Here is a 16,013-nt window from a genome sequence, read left to right as displayed (position 1 = left end):
TTCTGGACCCAGGGATTGAACCCGAGTCTCTTATGTCTCTTGCATTGGCAGGTGAGTTCTTTACCACTAGCACCACAAGATAAATAATAACACGTAATAATGGGCATGACTGTGTCCCCCAGACTTGATTTACAGAAACAGGCTGTGGTTGAATTCGGCCCCAAGGCTGTAGTTTGCTGCCTGACCCCAGTTCTGAACCTCCACGCTGTATTGCCCCCAACAGGCACGTGAAGAAGAAATGTGTCCAGGTTGGGTTAGAGTAGCCTTTGGGGAGATCAGAGAGGGATTCAAGACTTTCCTGAGACTATTTAACACTAAAGACACAGGAGCTGGGCCATAGATCATTCCAGGAAAAGGCCTTGGAGAGAGAGTGTAAGACGCAGAAAAGCAGGTAGGGAACTCCCCAGCGGAGAATAGGCAGGAGGCAGAAACGCAGAAGGAAGGGGCCCTGGGACACGTTTTCTTTCACAGGCCGCCTGTCATGTGGTGACGCTCCCCAGACTCCAAGTGCACCTGGCTGTTTCCAGAATGGCAACTTCCACCCATCTTCTGTTTGACCATCAACCTTGTTGCCCTGGGCTCTGGCTCCCCGTGGGGTATCACTGCCTCCCAGGCTTTATCAACGCACTTTAGAGCATTTGCTGGCACCAGCAGTGGGGTCCGTGGAGAGTGGGTGCCACGGAATCCATAGAACTGGGGCTTTCAGGCCAGGAAGCTCCTGGGGGCTTCCCTGCCCCAGGTCAGGGTGAAGCTGTGAAGCCTTTGAAGTCCATGGCTGGGATGGGTTTTCCACCATGTGCCCCTCCCTCTTTCCCAGGAATCATTCAATAATGTTCAAATGCTGGGAAGAAACAGTACGAGAGAGGAGGAGGGAGGGAGGACCACTGGGCACAGAGGCCCTGCCTGGGGAGCAGCCTGGCCCCTCCGTGCGTTTCTATTCCTTTATCTGGAAACGGAGGCCTGGGACAAGAGCCTTGCTACTCCACGTGTGATCCAGGGCCCAGTAGCATTGGCTTCTCCAGTAAATTGGTGAGAAATACAAAGTTTCAAGCCCCATCTCAGATGCAGGAATCAGAACCTGTGTTTTAACAAGACCCCAGGTGGTTTAAACACACATTCAGTGGAAGAAGTGTAAGATCAGAAAGTCTCTGAGGCTTGGCGGTAGGCACTGTTGCTTCTGCCTGTCCAGTATGCAGTCCCCTGTACGCTGGTAAAAGTACCCTGGTTTCCTTTTGGGAAATCCTCCCCCTCCCCACCCCTAATCCAAGCATTCATATGGAACTGCATCCAGGGGTGGAGGGAGCGCATGACCCTGGCCTGGCCAGTCTGAGCATTAGATCCCGCTGGCCCTTATGTTTGAGTGATAGGTTTAGGGGAGTCAAAGAGATGCAACAGCAGATGACAGAATGTGAGTTGGGGGCTGCTTGCTGGTGGCCATTGTGGTTCTGCCAGGACAACAAGGAAAAGAGCAGAGTTGGATGATGGTGAACGAGCCCTGCTACAGTGTCTGAGCACCTGGATCCAGCCATGTCTGAAGTGGGAATTTCCCACAAGCAAGTGAGAGAGCTGGGCTCAGTGCGGCTCTACTGGCTTGATCTTAATTATAAATATAAGAAAGCACTCCAGTTCACGGGGAAGAGTCCGTGTGTGTGTCTCTGTCCCACAGTCTTCCCTCCTCCCTCCAAGGAGCTTAGCACAAATACTTGCCTCATCAAGGTATGACAGGTTTGCAATAGCGCATTAAGGAGCTTAATCAGCAAGTCCTTACCAAGTGCTAACTGCATAACAAGGTTCTGGAAGCATGAGGATGGGGGAAAAAAAATGTAAACCAATGCCCTGGCCTCAAGGAACCCACTCAGCACATATAACGGAAAAATGTGTTTATGAAGCAACATGTGACAAAATTAATGTGGTCCAGAAAGAGCTTCTAAATGCTGAGTGGGTGCTGGAGAGAGAAATAAATAGTCCTTCCATCTGGCCGGCTCTCCCGCCCCGGCCCCAGGAGGTGCCTCTGCCACCACAGAGAGGAGGTGGTGAGCAGCCCCACCCACACGAGGACGCCCACCTGCTGCCGCCGAGGAGCCAGCCCCTGGGTGCACCAGCCCGCTCCCTGCCTCCCACCTTCACGTCCTTGCAAAGATGATGCCCGAGGTTCTGGCTGGCTCCCCGCTTTACCCAGAGTGGGCGTTTTTGAGCAGCTGCTCTCTCCTGCCTACTTGCAAGCACCCAGATCTGGTAGTCCCTTGCACTATCAACCATATCCTGGAACAGGGTTCAGAAGCCCTAAACACCCTGAAGTGAAAGTGAAAGTGTTAGTCACTGAGTCGGGTCTGACTCTGCGATACCATGGACTGTAGCCCGCCAGGTTCCTCTGTCCATGAACTTCTCCAGGCAAAAACACTGGAGTGGGGAGCCGTTCCCTTCTCCAAGAGATCTGCCTGACCCAGGGGTCGAAGCCAGTTCTCCTGCATTGCAGGTGGATTCTTTACTGTCTGAGCCACCAGGGAAGCCCCTAAACATGCCTAAACACCCACAAACCAGTTTGCCAGCCCAAGGGCAGCTTGTTTTGTACTCAGCCACACTCAGCCCAGTGTCATGCCCAGAGTTTTTGTGTATCACCAGCCTTCTAGTACAGTATTCTAAGAGGTGTGCATTTACGCTTATCATCACTTAAGGAAAAAAAACGAGAGCAAAGCTGAGAGGTGACCTGGATGGGTGCACAGGTTGTGCACTATGTAAATGGCTCCCTCTAGGGGCGGGAGAGCTCCGAAGATACCGACAGAGACAGCTTTGGGTTGGGGTGGGGAATAAATTGATCTTATTTGATACGGTTTTCCTGGATCTGTCTGATCTCTTACAACTAACAGTGCTCGTGCTCTGACAGTCTGTGTCGAGCAAGGTCACTGTAAAGCTGATGCTTTATGGGTTGTTTCATTTATTGTTCTCACTGCAGGGGTTTTCAAAACTCAGGGGGAAAAGAAAAAACAAAGGGAAGGGTCCCCCACGCTTCACATTTTCACTCGTGAGTTTTCCTAGAGGTGCTTAAGCTGCCCGACCCCCAACAGGAAACTGGATATGGCAGCAGAGTGAGAACAAAACCTGTGCTTTAATAATTGCAATGAACTTGCTTTTCAGGCCTTTAAGGAAAGCCCACCCCACAGTAAATTGCTGGAAGGCCAATCCCTTCACCACCAATTTAATGCTAAGAGTCGATGACGTTCATCAAATCTGACAGCATTTTGGTAAACGACGGCTCTGTTGATTAGGCCGCTGTCCACCCAAGTATTACAAGGCTGAGGAAGCCATAAATCTTAATCCACTGATAGCAGCAGAAAGATCTAAGGCCGAAAAGTGGTGGGGGAAGAAAGGACAGCACCAACTAGAGCCATTTATCACCACCAGCCCGATCCATTGCGCGGGCGGCCGCTCAGAAGCCCAGCCCAGCACAGCCATCTGGGTCCCTGGTCCCTCCAGCACTGGAGAGTCGGGAAGGTGTTTTCAGGTGGAGCGGTCAGCCTCTTGGCCAGCGTATGGATGACTCTCTCACCTTCTGGCCTAGGGATCCTGGAGTCTGTGCACCTGCAGCCCCTTCCATCAGGGCAGCTCCACCCAAAAGTGCTTCCTAGTTGCTGAGCAAGACCCTAAGGAGGGAAGTCTTTTCTACAGAAAGTGGCATTGGGCTTGGTCAGTGGAAGGGTTACGTGTGCCTCAACAGAGTTTAAGGGGCTGCTCAGAGAAACCAGGGCTTCCCAGGTGGCTCGGTGGTAAAAAATCCACCTGCAGAGCAGGAAACGTGGGTCTGATTCCTGGATCGGGAAGATTCCCCCGGAGGAAGAAATGGCAACCCACTCCAGTATTCTTGCCTGGGAAATCCCACAGACAGAGGAGCCTGGTAGGCTACTGTCCATGGGGTCACAAAGAGTCAGACACGACTGAAGCAACTTAGCACACACGCTCGCAGAGAAACTGGCAAGGTGACAAGTCGGAGGGTACAGGGACGTGACGGGGAAGAAGTGGTGCTGGCTGGGAGGCCTGTACCGTGGGGTCCGCTGCGCACTGGGACCACTGTGCTCTCTGCTGACCCAGCCTGGGCCAGTGGGACTATAGCGAGGGACTGTGTGGCCCCACCTGTCCGTCCTGCTGGACACAGCATACAAGAGAAACCTTGGGACTGGGACAAGGCCGTGGACCTGCTCCTGATGGGGTAGCTTTTGAGAACTGGCCACCAGGGGCCACCGGAAATTGTGCAGCCCTGATCACCACTCTGCCAGACCTCTGGATGATGGTACCCATCCAAAAGGGTGAAAAGAGAGAGACTGCCTTCCTCTGTATCCTCCACACTGCAAAATCTGTCCCTGCGTACTTTCCACCGTGGAGAAACTTTCTACTTAACCCCACTCCTTGGGGCCAAAGGAAGCCAATCCATTCCCTCCTGCTCCTGACAATAATAGAGCAGTTGGCAAATTGGGTCTGTTTACTGTCCTGCCTACAGCCTCCTCGACAAGAAGGTGGGGACCGAGTCCCTGTGCGGGGGACATCTCTAGGGCAGGTAGGCTTTGAATCATCTGACCTGGCTCCCACCTTCAGTCCCAGCTGACTGAGGCCTGAGTGGGTGTCTCATCAGGCTGAAGCAAGCCAGCCCATGACCCGAGAAACAAAAATGAAATTAGAGGGCTTCCCTGGTGGCTCAGGGGTAAAGAATTTGCCTGGCAATGCAGGAGACATGGGATCGATCCTTGGTCCCAGATGATCTCACATGCTGTGGAGCAGCTCAGCTCCTGCACCACAGCTACTGAGCCTGAGCTCTGGGACCCGGGGGGCTGCAGCTACTGAAGCCCGTGTGCCCTAGAGCCCAGGCTCCACAACAAGAGAAGCCGCCACGATGAGAAGCCTGTGCACCACAACCAGAGAGCAACCCCCCTCTCACTGTGACTAGAGGAAAGCCTACACAGCAGCAAAAACAACGCAGGCAAAAAAATAAATAAATAAATGAATAAAATTATTTTTTAAATAATAATTAAAAAAAAGAATGGAAAGATTCAGATGGTCTCTCTCTTGGAAAATTTCAACAAATGAATATGGAGGGAAGGAAAAACTGTGACCCAGAGAAGGCTGCAGTGAGAAGACGGAGCTGCGGGGAGGGAACCGCTGTGAGAGTGGGGGCTGGAGAAGGTTGGGGGAGAGAAAAGGCCTGTTAGGCTTATAGGGAGCCCTGTTTCAAAACCCCTTCCCCACCCCCAAGCCTGGCCCTTTAGGGCAACCTCCAGGGATGCTTCCCAAACAGGAGCCCAACACATAATTCTCCTGCTGAAAACCCTCCAGGAGAGTCCTCGCATTTAAAATGAAATCCAAACTCCTTCCTGGGGTTTTCTGACCTACTCTCATAGGTCCTCTGACCGATGACCTATGAGAGTAACTGACCCGACACTCACTTACTCCATCACCGTGAGCACCAGGAGAGCGGGCCTGGCCTGCCTCACTCATGCTCTGACTCCAGAACCCAAAAGTATCCAGTAAATGGTCCTCAAATGAATGGAGGACTGAATGAGTGTAAGAACACGCTGGAGGGAAAAGCTACCCTAGGCATCTCCCCCTTGGCTGATGACGACAGTCAGCGCCATTCACTGCCAGCTTCCTCTGTGCTGGGCACCACTGGGCGAGCTCAGTCATTCAAGCCTCATTAACTACCCGATGGGGAGGGTGCCATCACCAACCCTGCTTATAGAGGAGAAGACAGGCACAGAGAGGTTGAGCCATTTCTCCGGGACCGTTTAGCTAGTACGTGGTGCGGCTGAGGCTTGGAACCCAGGCTGCCGTCCCTGAGTCTGTGCTCTTAACACTTTGGACTTGGCTGTCCCCTGCCGCCAGATGCTCTTACCTGAAGAAGTGGACCGCTGATGGCTGCCTTATGGGCAGGCAACCCAGCCTGGGGGCTAGATCTTTCCATTTTCCCGGGGAATTAGGAATCAAGCTTTTTTAAAAAATACATAAAATTTTTTGAATTAAAGTGTTACCAAGTGACTAAGTCTCTTATAAATTGTGTGAGTCCCAAAACCATTATCTGGGGGACAGTTGAGCCCACAGGCTTCAAGTGGTTAATTTTCAGAGTCTACCAGATTGGCCTTCCAGATGCTGGAGCACAGCTGTGGCATCTTCCTCCCAGGATGAGCTATGCCCATGTCTTCACAGTCAGATCTTCCAGGGCAGGAACTGAGCCTGACTGGGGCATTTTGGGCACACTTGGCAGACTGCCCAGCCCATGGTAATACATGTTCATTAACTTAATGGATGACTTCCTTCATGAGTGGCTCCCAGTCCAATCGCCACTTCTGAAGACTCTATATTTGTCTCCATCTCTGAGGGGTGGTCCCCAAAGGACTGTGTGTGGGTGGAGCAGAGTTGATGGGATGGTGCCCCCCAGCACCCATTTCACTCTCTTCTGGGGGTGCCTCTTGGCTCACTAGAGGCCGGAAAGCCAGACACTGCGTTTCCCAGCCTCCCTCTTAGCCAGGGTCTGGATGTGACATGGGTGTGGCTGACCCGGTGGCCTCGTGGAAGGCAGGCACAGCAGAGGTGAAGTGGAGACAAAGGGCACACACACGCCAGCTGCTTCTGTGCCAAGCACGTGGTAGAGGCCAGGAGTGTTTTCATTCACGTCCCACCCCGGCTGGGTGAGCTGTGGGCGAGGTCTTTCTTCCAAGTGTCTCACTAGCACACACAGGGTCGCTCGGAGGCCAACGGCTGTGGCACTGGCTTCCTGATTCCTCGATCACAGTTCAGGTAACACATTCTTTTACTTATTTACTTACTTATTTTTGGCTGTGCTGGTCTTTGTTGCCGCACACGGGCTTTCTCTAGTTGTGGCGAGCAGAGGCTACTCTCTTAGATGTGGTGTGTGTGGGCTTCTCGTGGCGGTGGCTCCTCTTGTTGCAGAGCAGGGGCTCCAGGGCACGTGGGCTTCAGTAGTTGTGGTTCCCCGGCTCTTAGAGCACAGGCTCAATGGCTGTGCCGCCCGGGCATAGTTGTTCCGCAGCATGTGAGATCTTCCGGGACTAGGAATAGAACCCATGTCCCCTGCACTGGCAGGCGGATCCTTGTACCACTAGGGAGGTCCCAGGTGACACATTCTTGAGGCTGATCCCCCATCTTCCCTCCTATGTCCTAGGTAACAGCTTTCCTGGCTGGCCCGTTTGAGAATACTGGGTATACCGCTCCTGGAGGCCTAGCTCAAGCTCATCTTCTTACCAGCCCAAGGATTTTGTAAGCACTCCCCCCATTCCCAGCCTTCCATTCATTTATGATTCAAATAGCCTGGGGGTCTCCCCTGTTAGGCACTGACTGACCCCTGACGGATTGGGTACAGAAGGACAATTACAGCCTTCGTGGCATCAGGAAGCCAGGGAATTAGCCATGATTAGGCCCTGTGAAGTGTGGGACCACAGGGAGAGACCAGGGAGGGATGCTAATTAATCTTAGGCCAAGTCTTTAAATTGCACAGACTCCGGGGCCAGCCATTAAGTCACCGTCTAAGACGCAAATAACGGCTCCTGATAATAGAAGGCACTCAAGACAGCTTGGAGAACTGTCTGAAGTGAGAAGTGGAGAAAGGCCTCATTAATGGGAAATTAATATTCATTGCTGGGGACAAAAGGAAGCCTCCAGGCTGTGTGACCCGAGGGCCTTGCTCATCAGCAGCGAGATGAGGCTTGGGAGTTAGGCTGGCAGGAACACTCCTGCCCATTTCATCCTAGATGTACAAAAGTACCTGCAGAGAACAGGCTGAGGGTCCAATCCTCAGCCACTGTCCTCCGTCAGCATCTGTGGGAGCAGGTCACCTTATTACCTCTCTGGGCCTCGATTTCGTTAGTGGCACAGTGAGGATACTCAGGTTCCTCTGGGGTTAGCAAAGATTGTACTTTTAATAAAATTAAAAGTATTTGCCTTTCATGTTCACTTGTTTGTGTAAGCGTGCTCAGTCATGTCGGACGCTTCGCAACCCCAAGGACAGCAGCCCACCAGCCTCCTCTGTCCATGGGATTTTCCAGGCGAGAAGACTGGAGCGGTTGCCATTTCCTTCTCCAGGGGATCTTCCCAACCCAGGGATCTAACTTGTGTCTCCTGCACTACAGGCAGATTCTTCACTGCTGAGACATCAGGGAAGCCCTAGTATTTACCATAGATCTGAACATATGCTATATGTGGAGCCCTGGGTTACAGTTCATGGGGTCGCAAAGAGTCAGACACAACTGAGCGATTAAGCACAGCAGGGCGCATACCAAGGTCACAGGTGAGAAGCAGGATAGCACTAAAACATGTATATTACCATATGTAAAATAGATGACCAGTGCAAGTATGATGCATGAAGCAGGACACTCAAAGCTGGTGCTCTGGGACAACCCAGAGGGATGGGGTGGGGAGGGAGGCAGGAGGGGGGTTCAGGATGGGGGACACATGTGCACCCATGGCTGATTCATGTCGATGTGCAGCAAAAACCACCACAATATTGTAAAGTAATTAGTCTCCAATTAAAATAAATTAATTAATTTTTAAAAAAAATCTCTGGAACTGACCAAGCCCCATAGCAATCAACTGTAGCCATGAGCCTCCAGATCTAAACCGGCCAGTTCCCTGACCCCATATTAGGTAAGATACCATCCTATTACCCACCCTACAGCATGCTAACCAGTCACCTAAGGCCACCATTCCAGTAGGAACTTTCTCTGCCTTGAGGCCATAAAAATTGCCTACTAGCCTATGAAAGGGTTTGGCTCCGCCTTGAGCCACCTTGCTGTTCTAACAGCATCTCCTTCTCCAATAAACTTTATTCTCCTCTCATTCTGTCTCATGTCTGGAAATTATTTTCCAACTCGCATACGGACCATGACAGTATATACATACATATATGTGTGTGTGTGTGTGTATATGTATGTATGTATGTATATATATATATATATATGTATGTATGTATGTATATACTCTGTGTGTGTGTGTGTGTGTGTGTGTATATACATATGTTGCTTAAGCCTCATCTCAGACCAAGTGAGCCAGAATCTCTGAGGGTGGGGCCTGAGCATCCCAGGTGATGCGAATGCACAGTGGGGGTCCCCTTGGTCCCAGGTAAGGCTGAGTAACCACAAGGGAAGATGTAAGGACTATAGGAGCAAGAACGCTGAGCTTGGAGCAACAGATTTGGATCTGAATCTTAATTCCACCCTTTCTTAGTGATTGACCTTGGAAAGCTCACTTAACATTTCTGAGCTTTTGTGCCCTCAGCGTCCTTAAAAGAGGAAGGACATGGGACTTCCCTGGTGGTCCAGTGGTTAAGACTCTGTGCTTCCAATGCAAGGGGCATGGGGGTGTTTGCAGAACTAAAGATTCCGCGTGCCACATGGCATGGCCAAAAAAAAGGAGGAAGGACTTTGGAATATATCCTGCAGGTCTGCTGTGAGGGCAAAGGAGAGGAGTCATGTGGCAGCTTAGCCCACGCCTGATACCAGCAGGTGCTCAAAAAAGCAAGCCGCTGGACCAGCAGTATCGTAGCAACCTGATGTGGCATCTCAGGTCTGTGGGTTGGGGGTGTTGTCTTATACACCCACTGTATCCCCGGCATCTGAGACTGTGCCTGGCATATCACAGGTGCTTAATAAAAAGCAGCTGTAAGAATGCATCATTACAACGGGACTGTGAGTCTGACCTGTGATACTGTGAGTCTGACCTGGGGTGGCCCCATTCAGAAGCGGGGATCATGTCACAGAGAGGGCTGGTGGGTCCCCAGGGCTCCTCCACTCTCCAGAGGCCAGTGCCACAGGCAGAGAGGGCACCACGGCAGTGCCCAGCTAGACCCACCCCTACCCCTGGGGTTTCTGAACACCCTACATTTCTTCTGTCACAAGAAGCCTGCTCCTTATTCTAAAGTGTGAGCTGGGGCCACCATCCTGACTCTGCCCAGGGTTTCCATACCTGATGCCATCCTCGGCGCTGGACTTTGCTGGGAGCTGTCCGTGCACTGCGTCTCAAAGCTTCTTCAGCTTCTCGGAACAGCGTTCTTCGTCCACAATCTGCACAGAGATGAGGGGAAGAGAATTGGTGAGCCCCCAAAGGTGAACCCACACTGATGGCGGTTTTGTAACTTGCAGCCACAATGCCCATCGGGGTGCCCAGGGGCGAATCTGCGAAGCTCTTCACTTTTATAGCACTCTTAGCAGCCACAAAGCATCAGAAAACAAGCTAAATGGGGACTTCCCTGGTGGTTCAGCAGTTAAGAGTCCATGCTTCCAATGCAGAGGGCATGGGTTTGATCCCTGGTTGGGGAACTAAGATCCCACAGGCTGAGCAGTGGGGCCAAAAAAAAAGAGAGAGAGAGAGAAAGAAAACAAGCTAAATGCCCAACAACAAGGGATGGCGAGTCAGTCACAGCCCCTCATGCTATGGGACAGTATGTATAACAGTGGGCAGCTGAACTGGGCAAGTCTGCACACAAAAGGAGCATCTCTAAGATACAGAAGCGGGTCAGGACAGCACGCACAACAGGCCCGCCAAAGGAGGGGCGAGGGGAGAGAACTGTTGAATGACTGAGCATACTACTAGGGACCCAAATTCAGAAACTCCCATTATCTGCCCTTCCCTGAACCCTAGCAAGTCCTGCTTCTCCTAACCAGCAGGTCAGCCTAACTCTCCCCTGTGAAAGCTAGGAGAGTCCATCCCATTTCCCTCTTTGCCCTGGGGGCTAGGAAATTCATGCTAAACTCCAGGTTGAAATGCAGTGGCTCTCCTTGGGGAAGGTTTGAAGACACCACTTTCTCCTTTTATCCCCTTGTTGTATTCATTTTTATTGCCTGTTAACGGCTTGGGATCTTACATACCTATGAGCCAATGAGTTGGAACACAAATCAAGAATAGTATGCTATGGGGAACTCTGCTCAATGTTATGTGGCAGCCGGGATGGGAGGGGAGTTTGGGGGAGAATGGACACATGGATATGTATGGCTGAGTTCCTTTTGCTGTCCACCTGAGAGTATCACAACACTGTGAATCAGCTATACTCCAATATAAAATAAAAAGTTTTTAAAAAGATTATTGTGTGCTGGACACTTTAGACTTCTTATCATTCAGTCCTTCTGGGAAATCTGCAAGGTGGGCGTAATCACTCCCATTTTACTGAGGATCAGAGAGGACCCAATTGTCAGAGGTCTCAGAGCTAGAAAGGAGCAGAACAAGGTTTGAACCCAACCCAGCCTTGTTCCAAATCCTCTTCTCGTAAGTAAGTAGCACACTGGGCTCTCAGACAAAATGACAAGTCTTGAAAGGCACTCTGGCACTCATTGGTCCCATGTTAAAGATGAGAAAAACAGAGGTGCGGTGAGACCAAACAGCTTCCCCGAAGCAACACGGCCACACTGTGTCTGACTCCTGTGTGTGTGTGTGTGTGTGTGTGTGTGTGTGTGTGTGCGCGCGCGCACGCTCAGTCACTCAGTCACGTCCGACTCTTTGCGGCGCCATGGACTGTAGCCCACGAGGCTCCTCTGTTCATGGGATTTCGCCATTTCCTACTCCAGGGGCTCTTCCCTACCCAGGGGTCGAACCCGTGTCTCCTGCGTTGGCAGGCACTTCGCCACCTGGGAAGCCCCAGTCTGACTCCTACGTGCTGCCATTGCATTCATTCATGCTAAGTTGCTTCAGTCGTGTCCGACTCTCTATGACCTCTTTATGGACTGTGGCCCACCAGCCTCCTCTGTCCGTGGGACTTGCCAACCACCACCAAATCATTCTGGGGGCCCGTATGGGGCCAGCTGCTGGATCGGGCATCTCCTATTCCACTTCCAGATTTTATTTCATGTATCCTTTTATTATAAGATACGTGAAATCCGATTAAAGTCTGCAGAGTATGGATTAACTGAATTCAGACCTGAACAGTGGAATCAATTATCACAGGGGTTAGGTACTGAAGTTAAGACACAGTGAGTGAAAAGCAGGTCTCACCAAAATTATCCTAGACCTTTCCTTAAACGACTGGTACGTGAGATCCAGGAAATGTTAAAAGCCAGGAATTGACTTCTCTGGTCTCCTTTGCCCTGTGGGAGTGGACGCCAAGACTAGTTTAAAAAGAGGTTTAAAAAAAAGAAAAAAAGGATCGCTCTCTCTCTCTGTCTCTCATTTTCATGCTGTCTCTTTGTGGCCAAGTGGACAGAGTTAACTTGCACGGGCTCACTGGTTTCTGTGCGTGGGATGTGGCTCCATCGTCCCTCATTTGTCAGCAGAGCTGGTGCTGACCTGGCAGTACTGTGCTCACCATGAGTCCCCTCGGTGTGGGAGGCGCTTCTGGAAAAGTCGGAGTGGACGGCTTTCCGAGGGGACGTCTTCAGTTCAGAGTTGGCCCCGTTGACATAGACTGAGAAGCCCTGTTCCAGGTGCTCCAGCCTTAACTGCACGGGGTCCTTGGTTTTCAGATGCTTTAATATCCTGGAAGAGAAACGATCACCAGCGTCTCATCCGAGGAGCCTGAGCCACCGCCCACCCCCGTGTGGGGAGGGACCTGCCGCTCTGACAGGCAAGTGTTTCTAATCAGAGGCTGGGTGGCAGGCGCCCAGCTGTTCCTCTATAAACAGCCCTAAGAGGCCCATTACGCACATGGAGGAGCAGGGAGGGGGAGGCTCCGCGAGCTCTGCTTTCATTCTGAGGCTCAAAGGTACTTCAGCCAAAACCCGGGTACCACCCTTGCCCCATGGTGGCACAGGGGCAAAAGCAGGTGTGTGCATGCTGCTGCACACGGCCTGGGTTTCCTGGGGTGAGCCCAACGTCACGCACCTCCCCTTGGTGGACAGCAGCACTTTGTTCCACGTGGAACAAAATGTGGTCTAAGCCTCTGTGAGAGATTTCACGAAACACATCCTCACATTAGAAAACAGCTGCCATCACGCCAGGCAGACTGATTTTTGGCTTCAAGACATAAATGTGTTCTCCAACACCCCTGATATCCCAAATGTCATCATTTTACATTCAGATGCAGTTTAAAAATATACCAGTGCAGGCTTTGTTCAAGATTAATGATGTGATGATCAAACCCTTTGCCTGAAAGGGGCTTGGCGTGAGCGTGGCCAGGTTCCTTGTTCATCTTTCTCCAGAGTCCAACCTCACACCTTGGCTTTGTCCTTTCCCCACTCCTGAGGGTCCCTGCCATAGACAGTGCCCAATGCCCATTTCGGAATTGCTCCCATCTGACGTCAAACCCTTCAGAGCCTTTACAAATGCCTGCACACACTCCTACACCAACTAGATTTCTTTTCGCAGAAGGAGAAATACAAACAACCATGGTGGCAAAAAAAAATTAAAAAGTGGATCCTCTTCAGTGATTAAATAAGTTCTTACCAAAGCAGCAAAATGTAAATTTTTAAAAACAATAGTGGGATTTCCCTGATAGTCCACTGGATAAGGATCCGACTTCCAATGCAGGGAACACAGGTTTGATCCCTGGTCTAAGATCTCACATGCCACGGGACAACTAAGCCCCCTGGCCACACAACGACTGAGCCCATGTGCTCTAGAGTCTGCACACTACAATTAGAGCAGCCTGTCTGTTGCAACTATGCCCCGACACAACCCAGTAAAGAGATATTTTTAAATATAATAGTAATGGTAAAACCATAAAAGGTAGAAAGCCAAACTCTGTTCTAAACGCTTTGTGTGCAGTGTGGGCTTAGTCACGTCAGTCGTGTCTGACTCTTTGTGACCCCATGGACTTTTGTCTGCCAGGCGCCTCTGTCCATGGGATTCTCCAGGCATAAATACCGGAGTGGGTTGCCGTGCCCTTCTCCAAGGGGTCTTCCTGACCCAGGGATGGAATGAACCAGAATCTCTTACATCGCCTGCATTGGCAGGTGGGTTCTTTACCTCTAGCGCCACCTGGGAAGCCCCTCTAAATTAGAGCCAACTCCCATTGTTTGAGATAAGTTCTATAAAGTTGAGGCAAACACTGAATTTGTGAATACTGAACCACTGTTTCTAGGGCAAAATACAGGATTTGGTTCCTGTGAGCCTCTGGTCACAACGTGTTCATCAACTGATCAAAATAAAACCTTGCTTTATGTGTGTTTCCGTTTAAATGCACCTTATTTAATATATTGGGCTGCTCTTGTGGCTCAGCTGGTAAAAAAAAACTGCCTGCAATGCAGGAGACCTGGGTTCGATCCCTGGGTTGGAAAGACCCCCTGGAGAAGGGAAAGGTTACCCACTCCAGTATTTAATATATATTGATACTTAATACAGTATCACTGAACTCATGCCGGCAGCACTCCAACTCATGACTGAATGAAGCTTAACTAACACGTGTATTTTCTCCACAAGAGACATCATAGCCTTCTTGGGCTTAAGAACGTGGGACAGCTGCACTTAAACCTTATACCAGGGACCAGTTTAAACAGGGAAGTCACCGCTGAAAAACACAAAAATGTAAAAAACAGGACACTAAGTAAAACAGAAAAAGGACACTTTACTGTATAAGGTAAGGGCTTCCCAGGCAGCACAGTGATAATTCACCTGCCAACGCGGAGATGCGGGAGATGTGGGTTTGATCCCTGGGTCAGGAAGATCCCCTGGAGGAAGAAATGACAACCCGTTCCAGTATTCTTGCCTGGGAGATCCCATGGACAGAGGAGTCTGGTGGGCTACAGTCCGTGGGGTCACAGAGTCAGACGCTACTGAGCATGCACACACAGTATCCGATTGTTAAAAAGCACTGGAAGTGTGGATTCAGGGGCTACAAATATATTGTAGTGGGTGGATAAATCTGCAAATGTGGAATAAGGATTGACTGTATTAAGACTTTAATCTGTACAACAACCCTATGGGGTCATTAATTTTCTTAACCTCATTTAATAGATAAGGAAACTGGAGCACAGAGAGGTTAAGTAACTTGCCCGAGGTCACACAGCTAGTGTGGCAGTGAGGCTGGGATGCAAATTGAAGCAGTGTGGCTCCAGAATCTTCGCCACAACAAAGACAACTTCAAGAGCTAGCAAGCTGAAACTGACAAGCTTAGACATGGCTGGAAACAGAACATGCGATGCACTTGGTCTTCGCTCAGTCAGCAAATAGTTTCTGATCAGGAACAATAGTCGGCATTCAGTCCTAACCAAACCACGAGAGCGACCGGAATGTCCCACACTAGGGTAGTGGAAAAGGAGATCTCTTGTAGCTATTATAATTATGAAGATTCTGTCGAAACATGGGGGATGTTTGTGATCTGTTCAGAGATGGGGCGAGAAGGCAGGATAAAAACAGTACCTAGCCGATAAGCGCAAAGTTGGAAAAAAGTGTGTTTGTGGGACCCAGAGTGGAAGGTGATAAATGTGAAAATTAAATCAGCTGTTGAGGGAGGGTGGTGGCATTGTGGGTGATTTCTTTGTTTGCTTTTTTAAATGTTTCTTTGGCGGTTGATACATCCATCTTTTCGGCAATCGTGGCAGGAACATTCATTACAGACTGCTTATCTCTTGCCAGCCTCTGAAGCCTGGGAGATGCCTGATTGTTGGGCAACAGCATAAAACAGAAGGAAAACACAAGTAACTAAGAGACAGTTTCCAAACATGGCAGTAGCTGCGCTCTCTGGCGCAAACAATCAAAGGACGCAGTGGATACCAGTGATCCCCGGGGAGGGAGAGCAGGGAACCCAGGCCCGAGAGACCCTGAGATGGTCGGCAGGTGCAAAAATCTGACCACCTGGCCAAGCAGCGCCTGCCTCAACTTCCTTTCAGAGACCACCTTTTCTCCTGATACTTCCTGAATGGTCGCCGTGGCATCCTGCTACCCAAGCTCTGTGGCTGGTGCTCCATGTGGGTCTCTCTTTAAGCAGACTGATTTATGAAAATGTGGATTTATGAAACTGATAAACGAGGAGATAATTAGTCAGACTGTGAAAAGACTCACTAGAGGAACTCCTCTACTGCAGCTGAGTGCATCAGGAATACCCACGTGGCATCGAAGAAAAGTGGGTGTTTTTTTTTTAATGGATAGCCTAC

General features: G+C 50.4%; 1 protein-coding gene across 3 annotated transcripts in view; it reads right to left on the bottom strand.

The window, feature by feature from the left end:
- The window catches only part of KATNIP (katanin interacting protein), a 229,835-nt gene that overhangs the window by 148,074 nt on the left and 65,748 nt on the right, over positions 1 to 16,013 (bottom strand). For all 3 annotated transcript variants that reach the window (XM_019988190.2, XM_070779846.1, XM_070779845.1), the window contains 2 exons: positions 12,290 to 12,459; positions 9,961 to 10,058 (listed from right to left, as the gene is read on the bottom strand). In XM_019988190.2, the coding sequence (XP_019843749.2) occupies positions 9,961 to 10,058; positions 12,290 to 12,459 (268 nt within the window). The remainder of the gene's footprint in view (positions 1 to 9,960; positions 10,059 to 12,289; positions 12,460 to 16,013) is intronic.

Source organism: Bos indicus, chromosome 25 (genome assembly GCF_029378745.1).
Source record: "Bos indicus isolate NIAB-ARS_2022 breed Sahiwal x Tharparkar chromosome 25, NIAB-ARS_B.indTharparkar_mat_pri_1.0, whole genome shotgun sequence".
In the NCBI taxonomy this organism is placed as follows: Eukaryota; Metazoa; Chordata; class Mammalia; order Artiodactyla; family Bovidae; genus Bos; species Bos indicus.
The sequence above is the reverse complement of the archived record's forward strand: the minus strand, read 5'-3'. Positions and strand labels throughout refer to the sequence as shown.